The sequence below is a fragment of the Syngnathoides biaculeatus genome, chromosome 18 (assembly GCF_019802595.1).
Source record: "Syngnathoides biaculeatus isolate LvHL_M chromosome 18, ASM1980259v1, whole genome shotgun sequence".
NCBI lineage: Eukaryota > Metazoa > Chordata > Actinopteri > Syngnathiformes > Syngnathidae > Syngnathoides > Syngnathoides biaculeatus.
Window position 1 is genome coordinate 8,395,379 of NC_084657.1, and position 23,630 is coordinate 8,419,008.

Sequence of the window (23,630 nt, forward strand, 5' to 3'; positions counted from 1 at the left end):
TTAGGGCCACATTAAATATATTTTAATCAATATTTGGTTGTGAATCTGTTTCCTTGAATGACACCTGGATTTCAGAATCGGTTCATTGGCCAAGTACACAAGGAATTTGTCTCCGGTGGTTGGAACCACCCAAGTACGACATACATGTTGAATACAACAGACAGACAAGCAATTGACAGAGAACATTTTATTTTTCTGTAACACGGTTGTCCAGAGAATGCAGAATCTTCTCGAATTTAGAGCAGTTACAATGCCCATTAAAGCGATAGTCCGTCAAGTGCAATGACCATTGTGCAAAGGATGTCAAAAGTTCAAGGAATATCTGCTGTTTTTAAAATGACTAGTCATGCGGTGGTCTGGGACTATGTCGACTGTTCACATCTTGCAGATACTCCTCAGTTGATTGTGCAAGTGGTGCAGATGCTACTCAGATACCAGAGGTTAGTATTGGTCAACAACCGATGTGCAGATGGCACAGAGTGGTCAGACTACCTCAGTGAGTGGAGGCAGAATCTATAGTATATACTACGAATTGGCCCAGAAAAATGTGACAACGAACTCAAGGCAGAAAATTAGCAGCATGTTCCAGTGGAATTTTTAGTTAGCTGTTTATTAATTTAATTGCAAGAGGGAGGAAGCTGTTGGAATGTCTGCAGGTTTTGGTTTGCATTGTTTGGTAGCTCCTCCCTGAGGAAAGAACCTGGACGAGCCGGTGGCCAAGATGTGGAGGGTCCAATTGGATCCTGCCTACTTTTGCCCTAGTTTGGGTAGCGTTTAAGTTCTCAAGGGTGTGTAGGCTGGTGCCAACAATCAGTTTCGCAGTTTCCGTTGTCCGTTGCAGTCAGATGTTTTTCCTTTTTTGTGGCAACCCTAAACCAGACTCTGGAGGTACACAGTACTGATTCGATGACCGCTATGTAGAACTGTCTCAGCAGCTCTCATGGCAGGCCATGCTTTCTCAGAAACTGTAGGAAGTGCATCCTTTGCTGGGATTTTTGATGATGGACTTCTTGTTTGTCTCCAACTTCAGGTCCTCAAAGACTGTAATTCCTAGGAACTTGAAGGTCTCAACGGTTGACACAAGACAGTTAGACAGCGTCAGGGGCAGCTGTGGTGATTAATGCCTCCTGAAGTCCACAATCATAACTACATCATTTTGTGCGTTCAGCTCCAGGTTGAGTCAGCCAAATCAAAGCTCCTGCCTCTCCACTTCCTGTTGATACGCAGCAGCGAGAGGACACAACTTTGAGGTGCCTCAGAGCTGATTGTGCATGTGGATGAGGTGTTGTCCCCCAGCCTCACCTGCTGTGTCCTGGCCATCAGGAAGTTTTAGATGTACTGGCAGATGAGCTTGAGAAACTTGGATTAAAGAAGTTCGGGGATGATGGTGTTGAACGCAGAGCTGAAGTACATGAACAGGATCTTCATGTAGGTCCCCACGTTGTCGAGATGTTCAAGGATGAAGTGCTGACCCATTTTGACTACATCATGCGCAGACCTGTTTGTATGGTGGGCAAACTGCAGAGGGTCTACCCGGTTACCACAGACGCTCATGAGGTGGGACAGTACAAGGCGTTCAAAGACCTGCTGGAGATCTTTTTGAAGACTGAGACAGGATCTCAATGGAGAGATGGAGCTCCCAGAAGACAGGATTACTACAGGCAGGGTGATCCGAGATACAGGCAGGAGAGTATTTGGTGTGTCTTCTGGAAAGGGGAGAAGGAGACTTGGTGGTGGAACCCCAAAATAGAAGCAGTCATACAAAGAAAGAAGCTAGCGAAGAAGTGGGCCACTGAGAGGACTGAGAAAAGGCGAAATACATACCTGTGTAGGTATGGAAGCAATTTGGAGAGGTGGCTGTGGAATTTTTTACCAACTTATTCAGCAGAATACTAGCAGGTGAGAAGATGCCTGACGAATGGAGGAAAAGTGTGCTAGTTCCAATTTTTAACTACAAAGACGATTTGCAGAGCTTGGGGGCCATAGAGGAATAAAGTTGATGAGCCACACATTGCAGTTATGGAAAAGAGTAGCGGAGGCTAGACTTAGGACAGAAATAAGGATCTGCGAGTAATAGTATGATTTCATGTGTGGAAAGACCACCACAGATACATCATTTTCCTTGGGGATGTGAGTGGAAAAGTACAGAGAAGGTCAGAAGGAGCGACATTGTGTCTTTGTGGAACTACAGAAAGCCAATGACAGCGTACCAAGAGAGGAACTGCATGCGTAGGTCCAGCGTGGTGGAGAAATATGTTAAAATAGTTCAGGACATGTATGAGGGCAGCAGAACAGTGGTGAGGTGTGATGTTCCCGTTTGTTGTGGTAATGGATTAGGCTGACAGATGAGGTGAGACTGGAATCCCCTTGGACCACTATGTTTGCAGATGATATTGTGATATGCAGTGAAAGCAGGGAGCAGGTGGAGGTGTGCATGAATGTGAGGGGGGGAGGAGGAGGAGGAGGAGTGAAGCTCCAGGGAGAAGAGATAGCGATGGTGGATGACTTCAAATACTTGGGGTCAACAATCCAGAGCAATGCTGAGTCTGGTGAGGAAGTCAAGAAACAGATCCAAGCAGCTTGGAACAGCTGGCGGAATGTGTCTGGTGTGCTCTGGAGTTGGTTTTCATCCAGGATGTCTCTGTACATTGCTGCATTCATATTTCCCTCAATCTGATTAGTTTCTCAGTTCTTGCCACTGAAAAATATTCCATCAGCATGATGCCACCAACACTGTAGGGGTAGAGTTGGCTAGGTTTTTGAATGGTACTAGATTTTCCCCAAATATAAATACTGGCAGGGAGTACGATAGTTCAGCTGGTAAAGGAAATAATATAGCAGAACTGAATTTATCCCGGCCGGCGCAGTGGAGCAGCCGGAAAGCGTTGGCCTCACAGTTCCGAGGTCCTGGGTTCAATCCTGGCCCTGCCTGTGTGGAGTTTGCATGTTCTCCCTGTGCCTGTGTGGGTTTTCTCCTTGCACTCCGGTTTCCTCCCAGATCCCCAAAAACATTAATTAATTGGAGACTCTAAGTTGCCCTTAGGTGTGATTGTGAGTGCGGCTGTTTGTCTCCATGTACCCTGCGATTGCCTGGCAACCAGTTCAGGGTGTACTCTTCCTCATGCCCGATGACAGCTGGGATAGGCTCCAGCACTCCCCGTGACCCTCGTGAGGATAAGCGGCAAAAGAAAATGAATGGATGGATATAACATCTGGCATCCAGCTCAATCTTTGCCTCATCAGATCAGAGATGTCTTGGTCTGACAGTTCTTCAGGTGCCTTTTAGCAAATTATGGGCATGCTGCCGCGTACCCTGCCGTTTTCCCATCTGGCCACTCACGTTTCTGACTTTCCAAATCACGTACAATCAACTGAATTTGCAATTTAATTTAAGATGTAGAAATATTTCAAGGATGATCACTGGAAACTGAAACTGAAAAAACACTGAGCAAATCTTGATTTTAATGGCAAATAGTATGAATATTATCTGCATGGTTTCTTTTCTTTCTAACCCCAACCCCCAATTTTCATACAAAAACATTAAGGGGTAAGGTAAGGTGTACAATTTTGAGCAAATAAATCAATTTGATTTTCAGTCAAGACTGTTTTGTCTTTTCTTTATTTTTCGGAACCAGCATTACATTGCAAAATGGCTTACCTGTACTGGACACACCGACTATGTTGCTAGGCTCACTGATTGTGTCATCCATGACGGCCATTACACGGAACTCATACCAGGCTTCCTAAGAGAAGGATAGGAATGTCAAGGTTAAAAGATCCTTAGGATTGAACTCGACAATTTAAACAAAAATGTGGAAAATATTGAAAACATTCCTCATGTCTTGGACATATCTTGATTCAGGCCTCCATTGTGAGAACTTCTATGATTATTTGTTGGCAATGGACAGGAAAAGTAAGTAAAAACAAAGCCATCTCTTCAAGCCTTCTTCAATCTCATAAAAAAACATTTTCACAATCATCAGATTGCTCTATCAAATGAACAAAATTGATAATACTCCAAAAAACAGCTAATTTGTGGAATTCTTAGATCCCCATTCCAAGATGAAAAATTAAGTATTGAGTTATTAATATTTCAGCAAAACTCACAGAGCTAACCAGTCTTAATTTGATAATAATTGCAGAAAAAGAAATCTCGTCTGACTTAAAACGCTGGAATAATTTACTTTCATCAGTCCTGCGAAGAATAGCTACAATAAAAATGAAAACCTAACCTCAAACTATTTATTCTCAATGATTGTATTTAAACCAACACTAAAATGGTTCCAAACTATTTATTCTCAATGATTCCTTTTAAACCCAAATTAAAATGATTCCAAACCTTAGATACAGCCATCGTGAATTTTTACTCAAAAAGTAAGAAAAATAGAATTTATCTACTCTTCAGAAAAGTACACAGGAGGGACGCCTAAAAGCCCTCAACTTTAAAGTGCCACTGATACCTAAAACTTATATTTTTTTATGTTTTTAACCAAAAATAATCATCCAGAATGGACCCATCCGTTTTTTCAGAATTTTGCCTGGCAGGGAAAGTCTCTCTCAGATTGTTGTGGAAGAACCAGGATGTAACATTTTTTACAGTAGCAGGGACAAGTGTTTATATAGGTTTATATCTATTGTACTGGCGAAAAATTATCTGGAGTTTGCTCAAACACTCAGGAGAATGGATTTACTCTTCACACGTTTCCAAAACACCCGGTTCGTCATGAAAAATGAATTGCACAGGTACAAAGGACATGAGCTTTGTGGGTTCTAAATGACAGGTAGGTGTGTATAGAGCTATTAAATCATAATAGTTTGGGGCGACTAATTTGTGTCACAGTTTATAGCATATGTTATGTGATAATTTTGAATAAAGCCCCTTGGTCAAACCAGCAAAATATAACAAAGCACTTGTATTGCCTTTTAAGACAATTTAATCACACACAATACAGCAAAAACAATGACAAAATAGAAGTACAAAGACAGTTAAGTAGTGTGTAACACGAGCTAACGAGCCCCACGACGTATAGTCACCACTCGAACTCGAACTACATGTCCAAAATATACCAATAAAAAAACCTCCGTCCGCGTTCGACGACGTAATCCTTCTCTCAGAACGTAACAAAAGATGCGCGTCGTATCGCCGTTAGCTGCTGTTAGCCCCGACGCGGAGGCTAGGCTGGGTGGCATCCGGTTCAGATTCCCAAGCCACCTCATCTGGCTCCTCTCAATGCGGAGGAGCAGTGGCTTAGCACTGAGCCCCTACCAGATGACCGAGATTTTCACTCTCTCTCTAAGGGACAAGGGAGGTGGAAGCAGTGCACCATCAACACTGTGTATAGGGAGGAAGAGGCGCTGCTGACCTTGACTCAGGATGTTGTTAGTCTATGGGGGGACTACTCAAAGACCTCCTCAATTCAACTAAGGTGGTTAATAAGATCCTTGGTGGCAAGGCCCTCAGGGGTGAATGAGATTCACCTGGAGTTCCTAAAGGCTCTTGATGTTGTGGCGCTGTTCTGGTGAACACGTCTGCGACATCGCATGGACATCTGTGAAAGTAACTCTGGAATGGCAGACTGGGGTTGTGGTCCCACTTTTTAAGAGGGGCAACCGGAGGGTATTTTCTAATTTCAATCAAACTTCTCGGTAAGGTCTATTCAGGTTTGCTGGGAGGAGGGTCCATCGGGAAGTTGAATCCCATATTCAGTAGGCGTTGCATTGTTTTTGTCCTGGCCATGGAACAGTGCATAGGTTCCATACCCTCGGCGGGTTCCTCAAGGGTGCATGGGTGTTCACCGAACCAGTCTACATGTGTTTTGTGGTCTTGGAGAAGCGTTTGACCTTGTCCCTTAGGGATTCCTGTGACGGATGTTTCGAGAGTATGGAGTGCTAAACTCCGATACTAGCTGTCCAGCTTCTACCCCAACCACCCTTGCTCTACCACGTGGTTGCTTCTCCATTAAACTTCCAAGGCCGGGAGGTGATGGTACCGCTTTTCAGAGCCTTCTCCGACCTGGTTCTAAAACGCAGGCCGAGGAGGGCCACAACGCAACTGTCATCGGATTGGCCAACAGAAGCGTAGAAGCGCAGTGAGTTGTCACTTTTACAGTAATGGCGTTTAAAGCTTGCCACACACCAAGCAACTCCACCGAACCTGACTGAACTGTCATGCTGTGTGTGTGCCAAGGCAACTGTTTTCATGAGTGGCCAATCAGTCTGCCACTGGTTTTGTCTCCATGTACCCTGCGATTGCCTGGCAACCAGTTCAGGGTGTACCCACAAATCAAACTTTGAATCATTGTCTTAACGTCATCTCAAATAAGCTTTCCCTCACAGGAAAAACACATTTCTGGGTTTGGCGAGCCGCGGGGGATCAAACCATGTAAGTCAACAGCATCAAATATTGTGATTTACATCAATACACTCTTCCCTCGTTATGCGCAGGAGTTACATTACTCGCCCCCTCCAAGGAATGATGAAAATCAGTGAATAATGGATGCAGTATTACAATACCTATGTATGATATGTACCATATTTTCGCAACCATGAGGCGCACTTAAAAGTCTTGGGTTTTTGTTTTTTTTTTTTTTAAGATAGAGAGCACACCTTAAGATCACAGCAACTTCACAAATCTTGTTGTGTGACGAGACCAATGAAATACACCGGCTTAGTACTAAGTACTGAACATGTTCATACTCATAGTGCCATGTCGAAACTAAAATTATCACACCATAGCATGGTCCCAGCATGCTGGGAGGATGTAAATAGTATTTAAAGTGCATGCCTTTTGTCAATTATTTCTTCAGTCAATGTTTTATTTATTTTATTATTTGCTAGTTATACTATTCTGTTTGCTGTGGTGTGGTAATTTTAGACGTAACACAGAGAATTTTGAGTAATAACTTGCCAACACTGTTAGTGGGTGAGATAAAGTAAGCTTCTTCTGGTTGCAAATTTAACGTTCCAATTATTCCTCACTGCCTTGTGAGAGCCATCATATGATAGGTTACATACACTGAAACACATGCATGTTGTACAGTGAAGAAACTAAGTATTTGAACACCCTACTATATTGTAAGTTCTCCCACTTAAAAATAATGGAGGAGTCTGAAATTTTTATTATAGGTGCATGTCCACTGTGAGAGAGATAATCTAAAAAGAAAAATCAAGAAATCCCAATGTATGATTTTTTTTTTTTTAATGATTTGTGCGATGCAGCTGCAAAAAAGTATTTGAACACCTGTCTATCAGGTCGAATTCTGACCCTCAAAGACCCGTTAGTCCACCTCCACTCCATGTATTATCCTGAAGCATAAAGACACCTGTCCACCCCATACAATCAGTAAGACTCAAACTTGTAACAAGACCAAAGAGCTGTCCAAAGTCACCAGAGACATAATTGTACAACTCCACACGGCTGGAAAGGGCTACAGAGAGATTGCCAAGCAGCTTGGTGAAAAAAGTCCACTGTTGGAGCAATCATTGGAAAATGGAAGAAGCGAAACATGACGGTCAATCTCAATCGGAGTGGATCCCCATGCAAGATATTGCCTCGTGGGGTCTCAATGATCCTTAGAATGGTGAGGAATCAGCCCAGGACTAAATGACACGACTTGGTTAATGAATTGAAAAGAACTGGGACCACCGTTTCCAAGGTAACTGTTGGTAATACACAAAAACGTCATGGTTTGAAATCATGCATGGCATGGAAGGTTCCCCTGTTTAAAACAGCACATGTCAAGGCCCATCTTAAGTTTGCCAATGACCATTTTTGTGATACAGGAGTCATGGGAGAAAGTTTTGTGGTCAGATGAGACCAAAGTGGAACTTTTTGGTCATAATTCCACTAAGTGTTTGGAGGAAGATGAATGACGAGTTCCATCCCAAGAACACAATCCCTACTGTGAAGCATGGGGGTGGTAGCATCATGCTTTTGGGGTGTTTGTCTGCACATGGGACAGGACAACTGTATTGTACTAAGCAGAGGATGACCGCGGCCATGTATTGTGAGATTTTGGGGAACAACCTCTTTCCCTCAGTCAAAGCAGTGAAGATGGGTCGTGGCTGGGTCTTTCAACAGGACAATGACCCAAAGCACACAGCCAGGAAAACCAAGGCTCTATAAGAAGTATATCAAGGTTCTGGCATTGCCTAGCCAGTCTCCAGACCTAAACCTAATAGAAAATCTTTGGAGGGAGCCGAAACTCCGTGTTTCTCAGCAACAGCGTAGAAACCTGTCTGATCTAGAGAAGATCTGTGTGGAGGAGTGGGCCAAAATCCCTCCTGCAGTGTGTGCAAACCAGGTGAACAACTACAGGAAACGTTTGACCTCTGTAATTGAAAATAAAGGCTCCTGTATCAAATATTAACATTGGTTTTCTCAGGTGTTCAAATACTTATTTGCTGCTGCATCACATGAATAAATTGTTAAGAAATCATACATTGTGATTTTTCTTTTTAGATTCTCTCTCACACTGGACTTGCACCTACGATGAAAATTTCAGACCCCTCCATGACTTATAGCAGTTTTTGTTCTTTGCTCGATTGAGGTGGTGTGGGAATTTTTGTCTAAACTGCCAGGATATGAAATACAGTGAGATGGAAAGCACAACAACAAACAAGTGTGTCACCTTGTTCATGATCCCGCTACAATCCCTCACACTTTTGACTCGTTGCCTGTTCTAAACGAAAATCAACAAAGACCGGACCAAGGGAGAGCAAGGCAGATCGACACCAGGCATTACTGGAACTTGTAATGCAAAAGCGGCATATGGGAAGAAATAGGAGCACTTGCACAAAACCCATACAAGCACAGCGAGAACATTCAACCTCCACCAAGTGTCATGACCAGAACACGTGTTTGAAACCAAAATGCACGACTCACGAGACCAGGTACAGTTCGGTAAGCATCTTTATTCAGTCCAAGGTCGAAACACAGGCAGGCAGTCCAAAGAAGCAGCAGTACCAAAATCGGCAGGCTTGAAGGCAGGGTCGTTAACGAGGCAGGGTTCGGTACACAGAGTAGCAAGGACATAGGCAAAGGATTGCGGGAACGTGACATTGGAGTACAACGACCTGGCAAGGACCAGACCACACGCGTGACAATATATACATGGACCGTAATCACCAAAACAAGACGCAGGTGACCGCATCTGCTCACCGGAGCAGGTGCGCGCCGCGTTGGGAACAGACACACCCATGACACTCAAAAAGTACCAACCCAAGATTCAAACCCAGGATCTTGTTGATGGGAGGACGCTCGCATACTAAACAATGTATTAGTTTCATGTAGTCTCACAGCTAAAATGCTCCAATGTAGACTGAATTTACATAACATTGAAAAAGCCTAACAAAACGGGTTGAAAATTTTTCATTGTCGTGTATATGATGTTTCAAGATTAAAACCATCCAGGTGGTCCTAATTGTTGAACCAGAGAGAGAGAGAGCCAAGTGAAAATAAGCTGTTCTGAATCTGATCTATCCTCAGTCCCCTGTCCTTACCTGGATGAGGTCGCGAGCAAGCATCTCTGTCTCGCCTGAGGGGATGCTGTTGTCCAGGACCTCCCATGGTTCCCCCAAGCGAAACTCCATGACATAATGCTGGATCGGTGCTGTGTGATTAGCGGGCGGGATCCAAGTAAGCAGGACTCCCTGCTGCGTGCGATTGGCTGTGAGGCACCGTGGTGGGGTAAGCAGCACCAGTGGTTCAGGGGTACTTATAGGAAATACTGGGAGAGCAGATTTGGATTGAAATACTTTGGCTAAGACATGACATCATTCTGTGTAGGACATTGTAGAATCATGACAACAGTGAATCACTACTGAGCTATTCTTTAGTTCTAACAGATAACTTTGAGAGTGATAAAATAAAAGTTTTGAATCATCGCCATTATCTGACTTCAGGCATGTAGTACTTAAATATAATACATACACTCCCTTCTCGACTATTGTTCCATAAGTTTTCTCCAAGGGTTTCGAGAAGCGTGTCTTACGTTTTTTTTTTTTTTTATTGGCTGTCTGACAATTGGAAGATAGCTGTTCTGAGTCCCAGGTCTTCCACACACAATTTTACCGTATCTCATAATTGTGTAAATATCTGTCAAAGAATTAGTTGTATGATAGCTACATTTTGTTTGTGTGGGATGGAATAAGATGGTGAATGAATATACAGATATGAAATCAAAATAAAAAAGGAAATTGAGTCTTTTCTACTCCAGGGTGAACCCTTAATTTGCATACTAAGGTTTGCACTCAGTTTAGCAGTTTTTATTAGCTGATAAAACCCAAAGAATATTACTGCCAAACAAAAAGAGGCTCTGGGCTAAAAAGCTTTGTCTTCTTTGTGACTAAGTCTTTTCTGCAATAAAGGGATATATTGTTAGTAATTGTCAATGTACAATTGAAACATGACACATATTCTCAAGAAATAAATGACAACCAATAGCATCACAAGCAATCCTGATCACTGAGCTAACTAAATCATCCAAAGGCAAATGTCATTGCCAAAGTTGCTTGATGTATTTTAATTAGATTTCTTTTCATCTAATTTCACCGATGCAAGTTTTAATGGTACACCAGATTTTCAAAGATATGTAACTTTGACAACTTCCAAAAAGTTATCGTACAGTGTTATATCCTAAGATAACAAACCTTGAATCTCACTATTACAGCTTTGATAATAAGTAATAAAAACGTTTTGGGCATTTGAAAGTCACATCAAGTGTTTAATTCTGAAGGTTCATTTGACTTCCGTTTTACTTCTTGGGATTTCATGCACTTTTTGATCTGAGAATTTAATACATAGTTTCCAATTAGTAGATAAAATTCTTGAAACAATGACGTAGTCATACCTCTGAGGTGTTTGATTAAAAAAGTTCTATATAATTTATGAATTTACATACAATGTAGATTCTTGGATTTATTCAAATTTATTGTGGTTATTATAATTCTCAAGGAAATGTTAACTCAAATTATACAGTGTATCTTGTGTTGCACACCGCATGGAAAACCAGATAACACACATGTGTCACAGTTATGCAAGGGGGGATGTAAGTGTGAAAAGCTGCCCAAACTTTGAGCACTAAGTACTATGTGCTCACCTAATGTGTTCACAGTGACAACCTCGCTAAAGGGTCCTGTGCCAAGCTTGTTTTGGGCGAGGATGCTGAACTGGTATGTCGTCTCAGGCTCCAAGCCAGGCACCACCATCCACTCCTGGCCTCCTGGCACAGGTATCGAGAGCCAGTCATGGGGACCTAAATGCTCCCTTTTTACCCTGCACATAAGTCAGGGTGAGAGGAGAGTGTAACAGGCAGAGACACTTATGAATATGAGTCTCGTTCATCTGACTTAGTGGGATGTAATGCAATATATTATTTATTGTGTTGTATGCCGTACACTTGTCAATACTACACTCAGTCAGCAATCATCCAAAATGACTCCATTTCCCTTCACACTATTCACGTCACACAGTGATGACATTATAAAATTGAACTTTCACTTGATGGTGAGCCCATGCTGCAGTTCGCTTTGCATTTTGACATTTGTCCATGCTAGACATCCAGGAGTTGGTATGATTGATGCACATGCAGCAACAGTCTTGAAAAAAATAGTGCTGTAGTTACAAACCTGTGTTCAATGTATTGAAATATAATGAAAAAGGTTCAGTATATCTTTGAGTTAATCCATTCATCCATCATTTTCTACACCGCTTATCTTCGTTAGGGTCCCAGGTATGCTGGAACTTGTCCCAGCTAACTCTGGACAGGAGGCGGGGCACACGCCCAGAACTGGTCGCCAGACGATTGCAGGGCACATAGAAACAAAAGACCATCTGCATTCACATTCACACCTACGGGTATTTGGCGTCTTCAATTGACCTACCATGAATGTTCTTGGAATGTGGGAGGAAACCAAAGACCCAGAGAAACCCACACAGGCTCGGGGAGAATATGCAAACGGCATACAGGCGGGGCCAGGATTTGAACCCCAGTCCTCGGAACTGTGAAGCCAATGCTCTACAGCTGCACCACTGTTCCACCCATATATATTGATGTTGAAATTTGTTGTTACTATCATCATCCATCCATCATTTTCTGAGCCACCTATCCTCAACTGGGATCGCTGGAGTGCTGGAGCCTATTCCACCTATCTTTGGGCACCCTGAGCTGGTTGCCAGCCAATCACACGGCACATAGAAACAAGCAACCATTCACAGTCACAATCACACCAATTAATGCATGTTTTTGGTGATGTGGGAGGAAACCAGTGTGCCTGGAGAAAACACAGGGATGCACGGGGAGAACATACGAACGCCACACAGGCAGGGCTGGGATTTGAACTCCCATTCTTAGAAGTGTGAAGGAGATGCTTTAACCAGTCGCTGCACCATATTCAAAATACTGTACATGAGTCCTGGAAATAATATGTCAGCACAGTAAAATAATGGCATGAGAAATAGATGTTCCTGTTGCTGTTCTAAAGAAGCTCCTGTACGATGTGCAGATGTTGCATAAGTGCATATTGTTGCATAAGTTGTGTGGACTAACACAGTTTAATGCTGAAGTTTAGTGTTGAAATATTTTGTGTGTGCAAATGTGTGTGTGTCGGGGGGTGGGGGACAATACAGTACGACAGAGGTTATAATGGACTAAATTGTGCATATTGTCAAAATACATGGCGGAGAAAATATGATCTACAGTCAAGCAGAGCAAAGCACCAGCAACAGCAGCCGCAGCAGCAGGAGAAGCAAGAGCAGTAAGACAAAGGGAAAAGTACATTCATGGAGCAAGTTAAAGAAATTACAGACAGAGCAGCTCTTAATCTGTATTTCAAGTCTATCTGAAAAAAAAAAAAAAAAAGATCTGAAGTCTTCAGAACGCGATCCCGAAGAACAAATTTCTAGACATAAATACAACCAGGTGAAAAAGCAAGAAGCGAAGCAGGCTGGGATGACTCACACATGGCCGTACCAGACTGATAATGTCTGCTGGAAACCCCCGTCGTAGCCCACCTCCCACGACGCATTGGCCCAGGTGGAGGATGCTACCACATGGACGCTGGTAGGGGCATGGGGGCTTGTGCCTGTGGGAAGGGCAAAGCAGTGGGGCATATGTTGTTAAAAGGACATGTGAGTCACTGAAACAGTTTTTAAGTTTAGGACATTGATTTGGAACAAGTATGTTTCATATATATTTCAAGTTTTAGTTTTATATAACCTTAACATGGGTTATTGTTCCATAGCTCTTAGATACGATACTGTTTGTGTGTCCTTGATTGTTTTGACTACTCACTCGATTTCTCTTCCGTTCTCATCCTCTGCACGCAACCATTCGCATAGAGATAAATTTGAGTGCAGCTGGGCAAAGCTAATTTGTGACAAGGTTGTGGGAATTTTTTTTCCTTTTTCTCTCTCTCACGTCTATATTATGTCGGTACGGTGGTGCAGCTGGAATGCCTTGGACTCACAGTTCTGAGGTCCCAGGTTCAATTCAAGAGCAGCCTGTGTGGAGTTGTGTGTTCTCCCCAGTTTTCTCCAGGCACTCCGGTTTCCTCCCACATCACAAAAACTTGCTACATTAATTGGACACTCTAAACTGCCCCTAGGTGTGGGATAGGCTCCAGCACTCCCGCGACCCTCGTGAGGATGAGCGGCGAAGAAAATGGATGGATGGGTGGATGGATGGATGGATGGATGGATGGATGGATGGACTTCTATATTACAAGGTAAAGTTTTGCTAGGACCTTAGTAAAGGTTAACAAGTTGTGACGATTTTTACCTTATCCTCACTTTGCAAAGATTTCTTTCGCTCTTGTAATAAAACTCATAAAGACGAGATTGCTTCATTGCTTATTTCGTCAGAAAAAGACTTGCCAAACAGTTGGTGTCAGAAGTGGGATTCTAGGATGATCGCCGATCCATGGGACCCCGGGAGTGATTGATCATCCAGGACCAACACACGAGTCCTCACTCCACCCAAAGAATTAGGACAGGGGCCTGTCAGGGCTCTGGATGTCGGCTATCACCTGAAGATCCAAACTGATCTGTTGTCCTCCAAACAAAGAATGACGGTAGAGAAAATGTTGATTCCTTGAAACTAGGACCATATCATATGTTGTACTGTATTTGAAACAATCTTGTCTCTGTATTATGTGGTATTGGTAATTGGTCTCCCCACATTCCATTGATAAGGTTCTAGCCCTTAAAATCCTGGATAAAATCCTGGTTTTAAGTTCCCCATTGCAAGTCAAACAGTCAGTGGGTTTGGGTTTTGGACCTCCAGGATCAAGTCTGACAATTGGGGGTTTGTGCCCCCAGGTTGGAGTCAAACAATCAGGGGTTTGGGTCCCAGTTGATTTTGAAAGTGTTTGAATATTGTTAAAAATAAAAAAAAGAGAAGTGCTTCTTATGAGTACAAGAAATGGGAAGTGGGAAGAGATTTAAATTAAAAAAAAAAATATATATATATAAACTCAAACTCAAGATCAGCAGGAAAATGATCAGAAACACACCATGAAGTCCACCTATGAATGGCCAAATAAATCAATAAAAACATAAATAAATAATGTTTTGGGGTGGTCAAGTCAAAGTCTGTATTTAAATCCTATTGGCATACGTTGTTGTGACCTTAAACAGGTAGTTCATGCAAGAAAACCTTCCAATGTGGTGGAGTTGAAAAACATTTCTGCAATGAAGAATGGGGGAAAATGGAGTGATGTGAAAGACTCGTCACCAGTTACTGCAAACGCTTGATTTCAGTTGTTGCTGCCAAGGGTGGCACAACCCGTTATTAGGTTCAGGGGGCAATTACCTTTACAGAGAGGTTCAGAAAGCTTTGGAAATTTTTTTTTTTGCGCCTTAATCAATTGAATTGTAATTAGAAAAGAGCATTTTTGTATTTCTTTGAGTTGTCTCTGAGTGATATTAAAATTTAAAAAAAAATTTTCTTTAATGATTTGAAACCTTTGTGTGTGATGGCTTTGCCTCCCCCCCCAAAAAAAAAAAAAAAAACTGACATCAGGAGGGAAGCAAATACTTTTTTATGGCACTGTATAATTTGGATCAAAGACAAAGGGAAAAAAAGGACTTTTGCACTCATGATGGCCATCGATGGTGGTGGACCGAGTTCCTTCCACCATTGGCTGACTCCTGGGAGTCCCAAAGGCAGACTGACATTTAAGTGGTGATATAAAACACACACTGTCGCAGTTTCTTTTTTTTATCCTTATGTTTTTGTAGTAAAGACACACTGGGGGCGGCACGGTGGCGCAGTTGTTGAGTGTCAGCCTCACAGTTCTGAGTACTGGGGTGCAAATCCCGGTATCCACCTTTGTGGAGTTTGCATGTTCTCCCCATGCCTGCGTGGGTTTTCTCCGGGCAATCCGATTTTCTCTCACATCCCAAAAACATGCATTCATTGGAGACTCCAAATTGCCCCAAGGTGTGATTGTGAGTGCGACTGTTGTCGGTCTCCATGTGCCCTGCGATTGGCTGGAAACCGGTCCGGGGTGTACCCTGCCTCCTGCCCGATGACAGCTGGGAGAGGCTCCAGCACTCCTGTGATCCTTGTGAGGATACGCAGCTCAGAAAATGGATGGATGGATACACTTGGCACTGAAAACACTTCTTTGGTTAAACTAATTTACAGTCATCACCAGAAATTCATTTACACACTTATGGAGTTAATGTATTCAATTTTGAAGTATAATTGATGGTAGATGTCCTTCAGATGGTAGAAGGCAATTTTAGCTATTAATTTGATATGACTGTTGAAAGTCAAGTCAGAATCTATCAGTAGACCAAAGCAAAATGTTAACTCCTGACTGCGAAGGTTGAGAATATTATTATTATTAATTATCGATCGATTTTAACCAAAGCTGAGCTGATTATGTCATTTTAAAATTTTAACAACAAAGTCAAGGTTTGGGATTGGCAGGCTATTAATTACACTTTTGTTTTGAGGCAGGTTCCATTCCATTATTGACCACTTTTTCCTGATTGAGAGTTTTTGTTTTATGCTGAATTGAACATGGGTGGCGTGTGCCCTTTGAAACTCTTGTTTCGTTGGTCTTGTTTTCAATCTTGTTTTGTATTGTACAAAGCTGGTTTTATTTATGTGCTCAGCAGCATCAGTCACATCACACCTTGCATTATTTTTATGTTTAACACATCATTAATTGGCTGTCACGAAATCTGAATTCATAGATTCACTAAGAGCCATTTCGACAGGCTGCAAACACGGCACCAATATGAGCATTATCATAATAATAATGTATATAGTGTGTATGATGTTTGTTCCACAAACAATGTATTTAATTTTGATGGAACAACTTTTTCTGAACATTCACATGTTTGGGTTAACATTTTATTCTCTTATTTTACCATTTAATTGCCAACACCGCTTAACCTGGTTAGGGTCGCGGGGACACTGGAGCCTATTTCAGCTGACTTCAGGCGAAAGGCGGGCTACCATTTTTAGGCAAATGACGAGATCAACAAATTTAGCCATAGTCAGGCTCTCACATTAGGGGATTTGGAGACAAAATTTAGAGTGGACACTTGGATGGTTTGGACACAAATGGAGGAGTGGAAATGAGTATATCGGTAGAAGAACAATGAGAAGGGAGCTGCCGGGCAATAAAAGTAGGTTTGAAAGATGTGGTGAGGGAAGACAGGGAAGACTTCAGCTTCTGATCAAGACCTGCAAAGACTTTGGACGTTCTGCCACCCTGTGCTTCAAGGATAGCTGGCTGTGTGGACACATCCTCCACGTTGCCGTTACGCGACACGGCGTTCATCTTTATTGGGCAGACTGCATCGCAGAGCTAGCATGGAAATCGAAAGCCAGTGGACTATGGACATTACACAGCTCAGCACATACTGCTGCAGCCCGCTTTTGGAGTTGTTGTTCTTAAACTGTAAATCATTTTAGTCACTGCGTGAATATGCCTCTTTCATTTTCGTAGGTGTTTACATTCCACCCCAAGCTAGCATGAATGCAGCACTGCTAACGCTCGCCGAGTAGACAAACAATATTGACAAAAAACTTTGAGATTCACCACTCATTAGCCGAAGAGACTTAACACAGCTAAACTTAAAATATTAGCATTGCTGTGCATTGCTGTGCTAAACTCCCTAAATACAGTGAAGAAACTATGTATTTGAACACCCTGCTATATTGCAAATTCTCCCACTTGGAAATCATGGAGGGGTCTGAAATTTTCATCGTAGGTGCATGCCCACTGTGAGAGAAATAATCTAAAAAGAAAAATCCAGAAATCACAATGTATGATTTTTTTTAACGATTTATTCATGTGATACAGCTACAAATAACGATTTGAACACCTGAGAAAACCAACATTTGGTACAGTGGCCTTTTTTTGCAATTACAAAGGTCAAACGTTTCCTGTAGTTCTTCACCAGGTTTGCCCACACTGCAGGACGGATTTTGGTCCACTCCTCTACACAGATGTTCTCTAGATCAGACAGGTTTCTGGGCTGTCGCTGACAAACACGGAGTTTCAGCTTCCTCCATAGATTTTCTGTTGGGTTTAGGTCTGGAGACTGGCTCATCTATGCCAGAACCTTGATATGCTTCTTACGGAGCAACTCCTTGGTTTTCCTGGCTGTGTGCTTTGGGTGATTGTCATGTTGAAAGACCCAGCCACGACCTATCTTCAATGCTCTGACTGAGGGAAAGAGGTTGTTCCCCAAAATCTCACAATACATGGCCGCATTCATCCTCTCCTTAATACAGTGCAGTCGTCCTGTTCCGTGTGCAGAAAAACACCCCCAAAGCATGATTCTACCACCCCCATGCTTCACAGTAGGGATTGTGTTCTTGTGATGGAACTCATCATTCGTCTTCCTCCAAACACGGTTAGTGGAATTATGACCAAAAAGTTCCACTTTGGTCTCATCTGACCACAAAACTTTCTCCCATGACTCCTCTATATCATCTAAATGGTCATTGGCAAACTTAAGATGGGCCTTGACATGTGCTGGTTTAAGCAGGGGAACCTTCCGTGCCGTGCATGATTTTAAACCATGACGTTTTTGTGTATTATCAACAGTCACCTTGGAAACGGTGGTCCCAGCTCTTTTCAGGTCATTGACCAAGTCATGTCGTGTAGTCCTGGGCTGATTCCTCACCTTTCTAAAGATCATTGAGACCCCACGAGGCAATATCTTGCATGGGGATCCACTCCGATTGAGATTGACCGTCATGTTTCGCTTCTTGCATTTTCCAATGATTGCTCCAACAGTGGACCTTTTTTCACCAAGCTGCTTGGCAATCTCTCTGTAGCCCTTTCCAGCCGTGTGGAGTTGTACAATTATGTCTCTGGTGACTTTGGACAGCTCTTTGGTCTTGGCCATGTTTCAAGTTTGAGTCTGACTGAGTGTGTGGGGTGGACAGGTGTTTTTATACAGCTCACGACCTCACACAGGGTCAGAATTCTAGCTGATAGACAGGTGTTCAAATATTTATTTGCAGCTGTACCACACAAATAAATCGTACAAAAAAATCATACATTGTGATTTCTGGATTTTTCTTTTTAGATTATCTCTCTCACAGAGGACATGCACCTCTGATGAAAATTTCAGACCCCTGCATGATTTCTAAAAGGGAGAACTTGCAATATCGCAGTTTATTCGATTACTTATTTTCTTCACTGTATAAGCAGCACATAAATGTTCGACGAGGGAAAATAACACTCTCGACCACTGCTATACTTCCATTAAACACGCATATCACGGAATTCCCCGCACATCCTTAGGCTCCTCTGATCACTGCTTACTCTACTTAATACCTACATGCAGGCAAGCATTTAAGTGCACGAAGCCTTTGGTAAAATCAGTTACAAAGTGGATCAACGAGGCAAAATTAGAACTTCAAAGCTGCTTTGACTGGAGCGTCTTTAGAAAAATTTATCAAGCAGCCTCGATGATTTCCTGGATATTGTCACCGCGTATGTCAATTTCTGTGAGGAGGTCTGTGTACCAACAAAAACTTTTCGCACATTCAATAACAACGAACTGTGGTTTACAGCCAGACTTGGGCAACTCCGCCAGGCTAAAGAGGTTGCATATCGTAGTGTAGCCCTCTACAATCGCACTAGAAACCACCTGACCAATGAAATGAACATTGCAAAGAGGGATTATGCTGCAAAACTGGGAAAACATCTTGGGGCTAATGACTCCAAATCAGTCTGGCGCAGATTACAAACGGTCAGTAATTACAAGTGACATGTCCCCCCCCCTCCCACAGGAGACAACAATAGTTTCTGACGACCTCAATAGCTTTGATTGCAGATTTGGAAAGTACACTTTCACTCCAAACACCCACAAAGTCGCACCACCGTCCGCTTCAACAACTTCAACAACTTCTCCAACTGCACCGTTTTAACAGGCATGAAAGGGATGTGAGGCAGCACTTCAAACAACAAAAGATCACCAAAGCGCCATTCCCAGATCTTGTGTCCCCATCCTGCCTCAAAGTCTGTGCAGACCAACTTGCTACTGTCTTCACAAAAATCTTCAACAGGTCTCTAGAACTGTGTGAAGTACCAACCTGCTCCGAAAGCTCCACCACCATACTGGTTCCAAAAAAAGCAGCAGTCTCAGGTCTTCAAGATGACAGGCCTGTTGCCTTGACATCTGTGGTCATGAAGTAGTTTGAATGCCTTGTGCTAGACCACCTCAAGAGCGTCACAGGTCCCCAGATGGACCCTCTGCAGTCTGACTATTGAGCTAACAGGTCTGCGGACATCCTGGAACATCTTGACAGCGAGAGAACCGATGTGTGGATCCTGTCCGTGGACTTCAGCTCTGTGTTAAACACCATCATCCCTGAACTCCTCTCCTCCAAGCTCCTCCAGCTTAGTGTCTCGCCTGCCATCTCCCAGTGGATCTACAACTTCCTGACGGGCAGGACACAGCATGTCAAGCTGGGGGATACCACCTCATCCACGTGCACTATCAGCACCGAGTACCCCATGGTTGTCTCCTCTCCCCTCTGCTCTTCTCACTCTACACAAACGACTGCACCTCAAGCAGACAAGCAAACAAGCAGAGGGGGTGTTTCAAAACTCTGTGCACAGAGGCATTCCACGAGTCTGCAAGACCATGCAGCTGAACAGGTTACAAAAATGAATAAAATGAAATCTTATCCATCCATCCATTTTCTGAGCTGGTTATCCTCGCAAGGGTCATGGGAGTGCTGGAGCCTATCCTTGCTATTTTCGGGCAGGAGGCTGAGTACACACTGAACTGGTTGGCCAGCCAATCACAGAGCACATAGAAAAAAACATTCACACCTATGGGCAATTTAGAGTCTCCAATTAATGCATGTTTTTGGAATGATGGAGGAAACCGGGGTGGCCTGTGAGGTTCACGCTCTAATCAGTCGCACCGCTGTGCCGTAATCTTCTTCTTATTATTATTATTATTATTGTTATTATTATCTATCCATCAAATCATCCATCCAATTTCTATACTGCTTGTTCTAACACAGGTCACAAAGTGCTGGCGCCTATCCCAGCTAACTTCAGGCAAGACGCAGGGTACACCCTGAACTGGTCACCAGCCAATCACAGGGCACTTAAATATACAAACAACCATTCACACTCACATTCACACCTGTGGCCAATTCTTCAATTAACCTACCAACTCTATCCTCAAGAAAGCCTAGCAAAGGATGTACTTATTGCTTATGAGGAAGCGTGTCCTGTCACAAGAGCTGCTGAGACAGTTTTACACAGCAGTCATTGAATCAGTACTGTGTGCCTCCGTCATATGGTTTGGGGCTGCCACAAAAAAGGACAAACTCCAACTGCAACGGACAATCAAAACCACTGAACGGATTGTCGGCACCATTCTACCCACTATTGAAGACTTGGACGTCACTCGCACTCGGTCCAGAGCAGGCAGGATACTCTTGGACACTCCACATCCTGGCAACCAGCTCTTCCAGCTCCTTCCATCGGGTAGGAGCTACCGATCAATGAAAGTCAAAACTCGCAGGCATTCAAATGGTTTTTCCCCTTTGGCAATTAAGTCATTAAATTATTTATCAGCGAACTACGACACACCCTCATATCCTGCTGGTGAATCAGTATTTGTATTATATTTTGTAGACTATTGTACGACTCATCACTTTAAACTGCTCCCTTTGGACAATTGTCATTGCACTGGTCTATAACAGGAACTGCAAATGGGTAAGGACACTCTGTGTAAGCTAAACATAATGTGGGGCGTTGACGCACTCTTAACTGTTCCAAATGGAGAAGACTGCATTTTACACATCTGTGACTCTTATAAGGAATAGTTCCTATTAACTGAATGTCTCTTGTCTTTGTTCTTGTTAGTTTGTTTGCTCTTTGTTCTGAATGTCGTACCAGGGCACCACCGACTCCCGGAGACAAATTCCTTTTGTGTTGTTACACACTTGGCCAATAAAGCTGATTCTGATTCTGATGCATGTTTTTTGGGATGTGGGAGGAAACGGGGAGTATCCAGACAAAACCCACGCAGGCACAAGGACACCATGCAAACTCCACACAGACAGGGCTGTTTTTGAACCCCGATCCTTAGGATGTGAAAGATCGCTTCACCTCGCGTGCTTTGCTTGAGTTTGACCACATGACACATTTGGACACATTGAAAGTGCATGCGCTTCATCAGCGCTGTAAACTTCGCAAGCAGCGGGGCTTCCCCTTTGCGGAAAAAGGCAGTGAATTTGCGTCATTCGCAGTGCTCTGCACGGATTTGCATCTATCTGTGTGAAGCCCATTGACTTTCTATGTAATCACACCGCATGAAACGCCCAAAACACAGCCATTGGGTACGTAGCGTTAAAACTGTGAGGCAGATGTGCTAAACGGTCATCCATTGTGCCGCCCATTCATATTCTCTTATTATTACTGAGAAATTCTATTAATGTAAAAATGGGAATGCTGTTAGAGGTTAGGCTCAGATGAATTAAAACATGATATTTGCATTATGTAATTAATTATTATAAATGTGAGAGAAATTGTAGTCTTTGATGTACTCTATCCTCAGAGAGCACAATGAAATTGAGCAATCATTTTTTGAATTGTTATGTCATTCAAAGCACAAACAGTATGAGAAAAAAAATAAACTGCATATGTGTACCGGTATAAAAACAAACCATCCATTGACTGGAAAATCATTCTGTGTATGACCAAAGGCAGACATAGACATATGGTAAATTGATAGTTTGAGAATTTTTATTATGTGATTTTTTTTCTAGTCTAGTGATTCTGTGTTGCTATAAAACCTGAATTTCCTTATTATTGGACTAAGTAGTCCCCCCCCTTTCATCCATCCATCTATTTTCAGGTACACTTGTCATCTTTATCATCTACAACCGGGGTGCCCAGACTTTTTTCCCCTCAAGATCTACTTTTCAAGCAACCAGCCTCTTGCGATCTACCAACGGGTGTGGGGGGTAATGATGATGCTCTCAAAACGTTTTAAGGTTAATGTTATATTGCCTCCTATATTTAAAATACAGAATTAGCTTTTTGTGCACTGTATTGTCTGCTTTAGTCCTGGATCAGGCTGTGCCAATGTGGAATTTTAAAATTACACACCATCTCATCCTGCACTTTGTACTTTGGCTTCAGACCAGACCTTTCTCACTTGGAAAAGAGAAAATCTAGTCCAGTTTAACCACTTTTTCTTTGATTATTCACATACTCCGACAGTCATTGCATCTTAAAACAACAGCATTTCTTTTTTAACTTTCTCCATTATTATCGAAAGTAAACATAAGCAGCATGTCTAGCTCGTCTTTGCTCTACATTGCCCAGACTGTGTTGCTAACTAAAGCAGCAGTGGTGGACCCTGTCATTATAGAACACATTAATGGGCTGCGTAAGTACTGTAACATTTGTAATTATGAGTATAAGTCTTTAAGAGGGGTGGGGGTTTACTAGGAAAAGAGAGTGTGGCAGAGCAGCGGTCGGTGTGAGAGAAAGTTCCGTGTGCTGCCTAAAGATACCAGTGGCTTCCTCTTTTCATTTTTGACAGTACGTATGTGAATTGTGCCATTGGATGTAACAACCAGTCATCCCTCACTCATTGAATCACATTGCAAAATGCCACAAACTGATTAGCTGTATATTATACTTTCAATTTGCAATTGATTATTATTTTTTTTGCGCGCAATGCAGAATATCTGCGAAGAGACTGCATCAGCGGTGCACAATTGCGCACGTGCGCTGTTTAGAGGGAACATTGGCTGTCGACTTTTTTTTTTTTTTTTTTTTTTTTATTGGTACGCCGTCCCGTGATCAACCAAGACTGCCTCGATCGCAATCGACGCATTGAGCACCCCTGATCTACAACATCTCCTAATTGAGTAATCACAAGCAAATCTATTCTCTTCTTATTCCCTCAATCCCTTTACTGTTACTAGACATGGCACACATCTTCCTTTGTTGATGTCCATCAGGGTGGAATCTGTGTGATACTGTATATAAGTTTTCGATTGGTCTTTGTCCTCCTGTAGCCTAGTTTGTACCACAGATATACAGTATCAGGAAAAAGCAGAATGTGTGTTGAACTGCATGTTAAATGTATTTAACTGTATCATTCCCGAGTTAAT

The 23,630-nt window shown here is 42.7% G+C and overlaps 1 protein-coding gene and 1 long non-coding RNA gene across 3 annotated transcripts in view; one reads left to right on the top strand and one right to left on the bottom strand.

The window, feature by feature from the left end:
* Positions 1-23,630, bottom strand: part of igsf9bb (immunoglobulin superfamily, member 9Bb) — a 142,522-nt gene that overhangs the window by 18,987 nt on the left and 99,905 nt on the right. The window contains exons 12-15 of one of the 2 annotated variants that reach the window (XM_061803778.1): positions 12,972-13,083; positions 11,100-11,275; positions 9,502-9,728; positions 3,659-3,743 (exon numbers count right to left, since the gene is read on the bottom strand). In XM_061803778.1, the coding sequence (XP_061659762.1) occupies positions 3,659-3,743; positions 9,502-9,728; positions 11,100-11,275; positions 12,972-13,083 (600 nt within the window). Of the gene's footprint in view, positions 1-3,658; positions 3,744-9,501; positions 9,729-11,099; positions 11,276-12,959; positions 13,084-23,630 lie in introns of both variants that reach the window. The other variant, XM_061803777.1, reaches the window with a different exon arrangement.
* LOC133491988 (uncharacterized) lies at positions 13,197-23,265 on the top strand. The gene is made up of 3 exons (XR_009792534.1): positions 13,197-13,725; positions 13,862-14,070; positions 22,361-23,265. It is a non-coding gene; the product is annotated as an uncharacterized LOC133491988 (long non-coding RNA).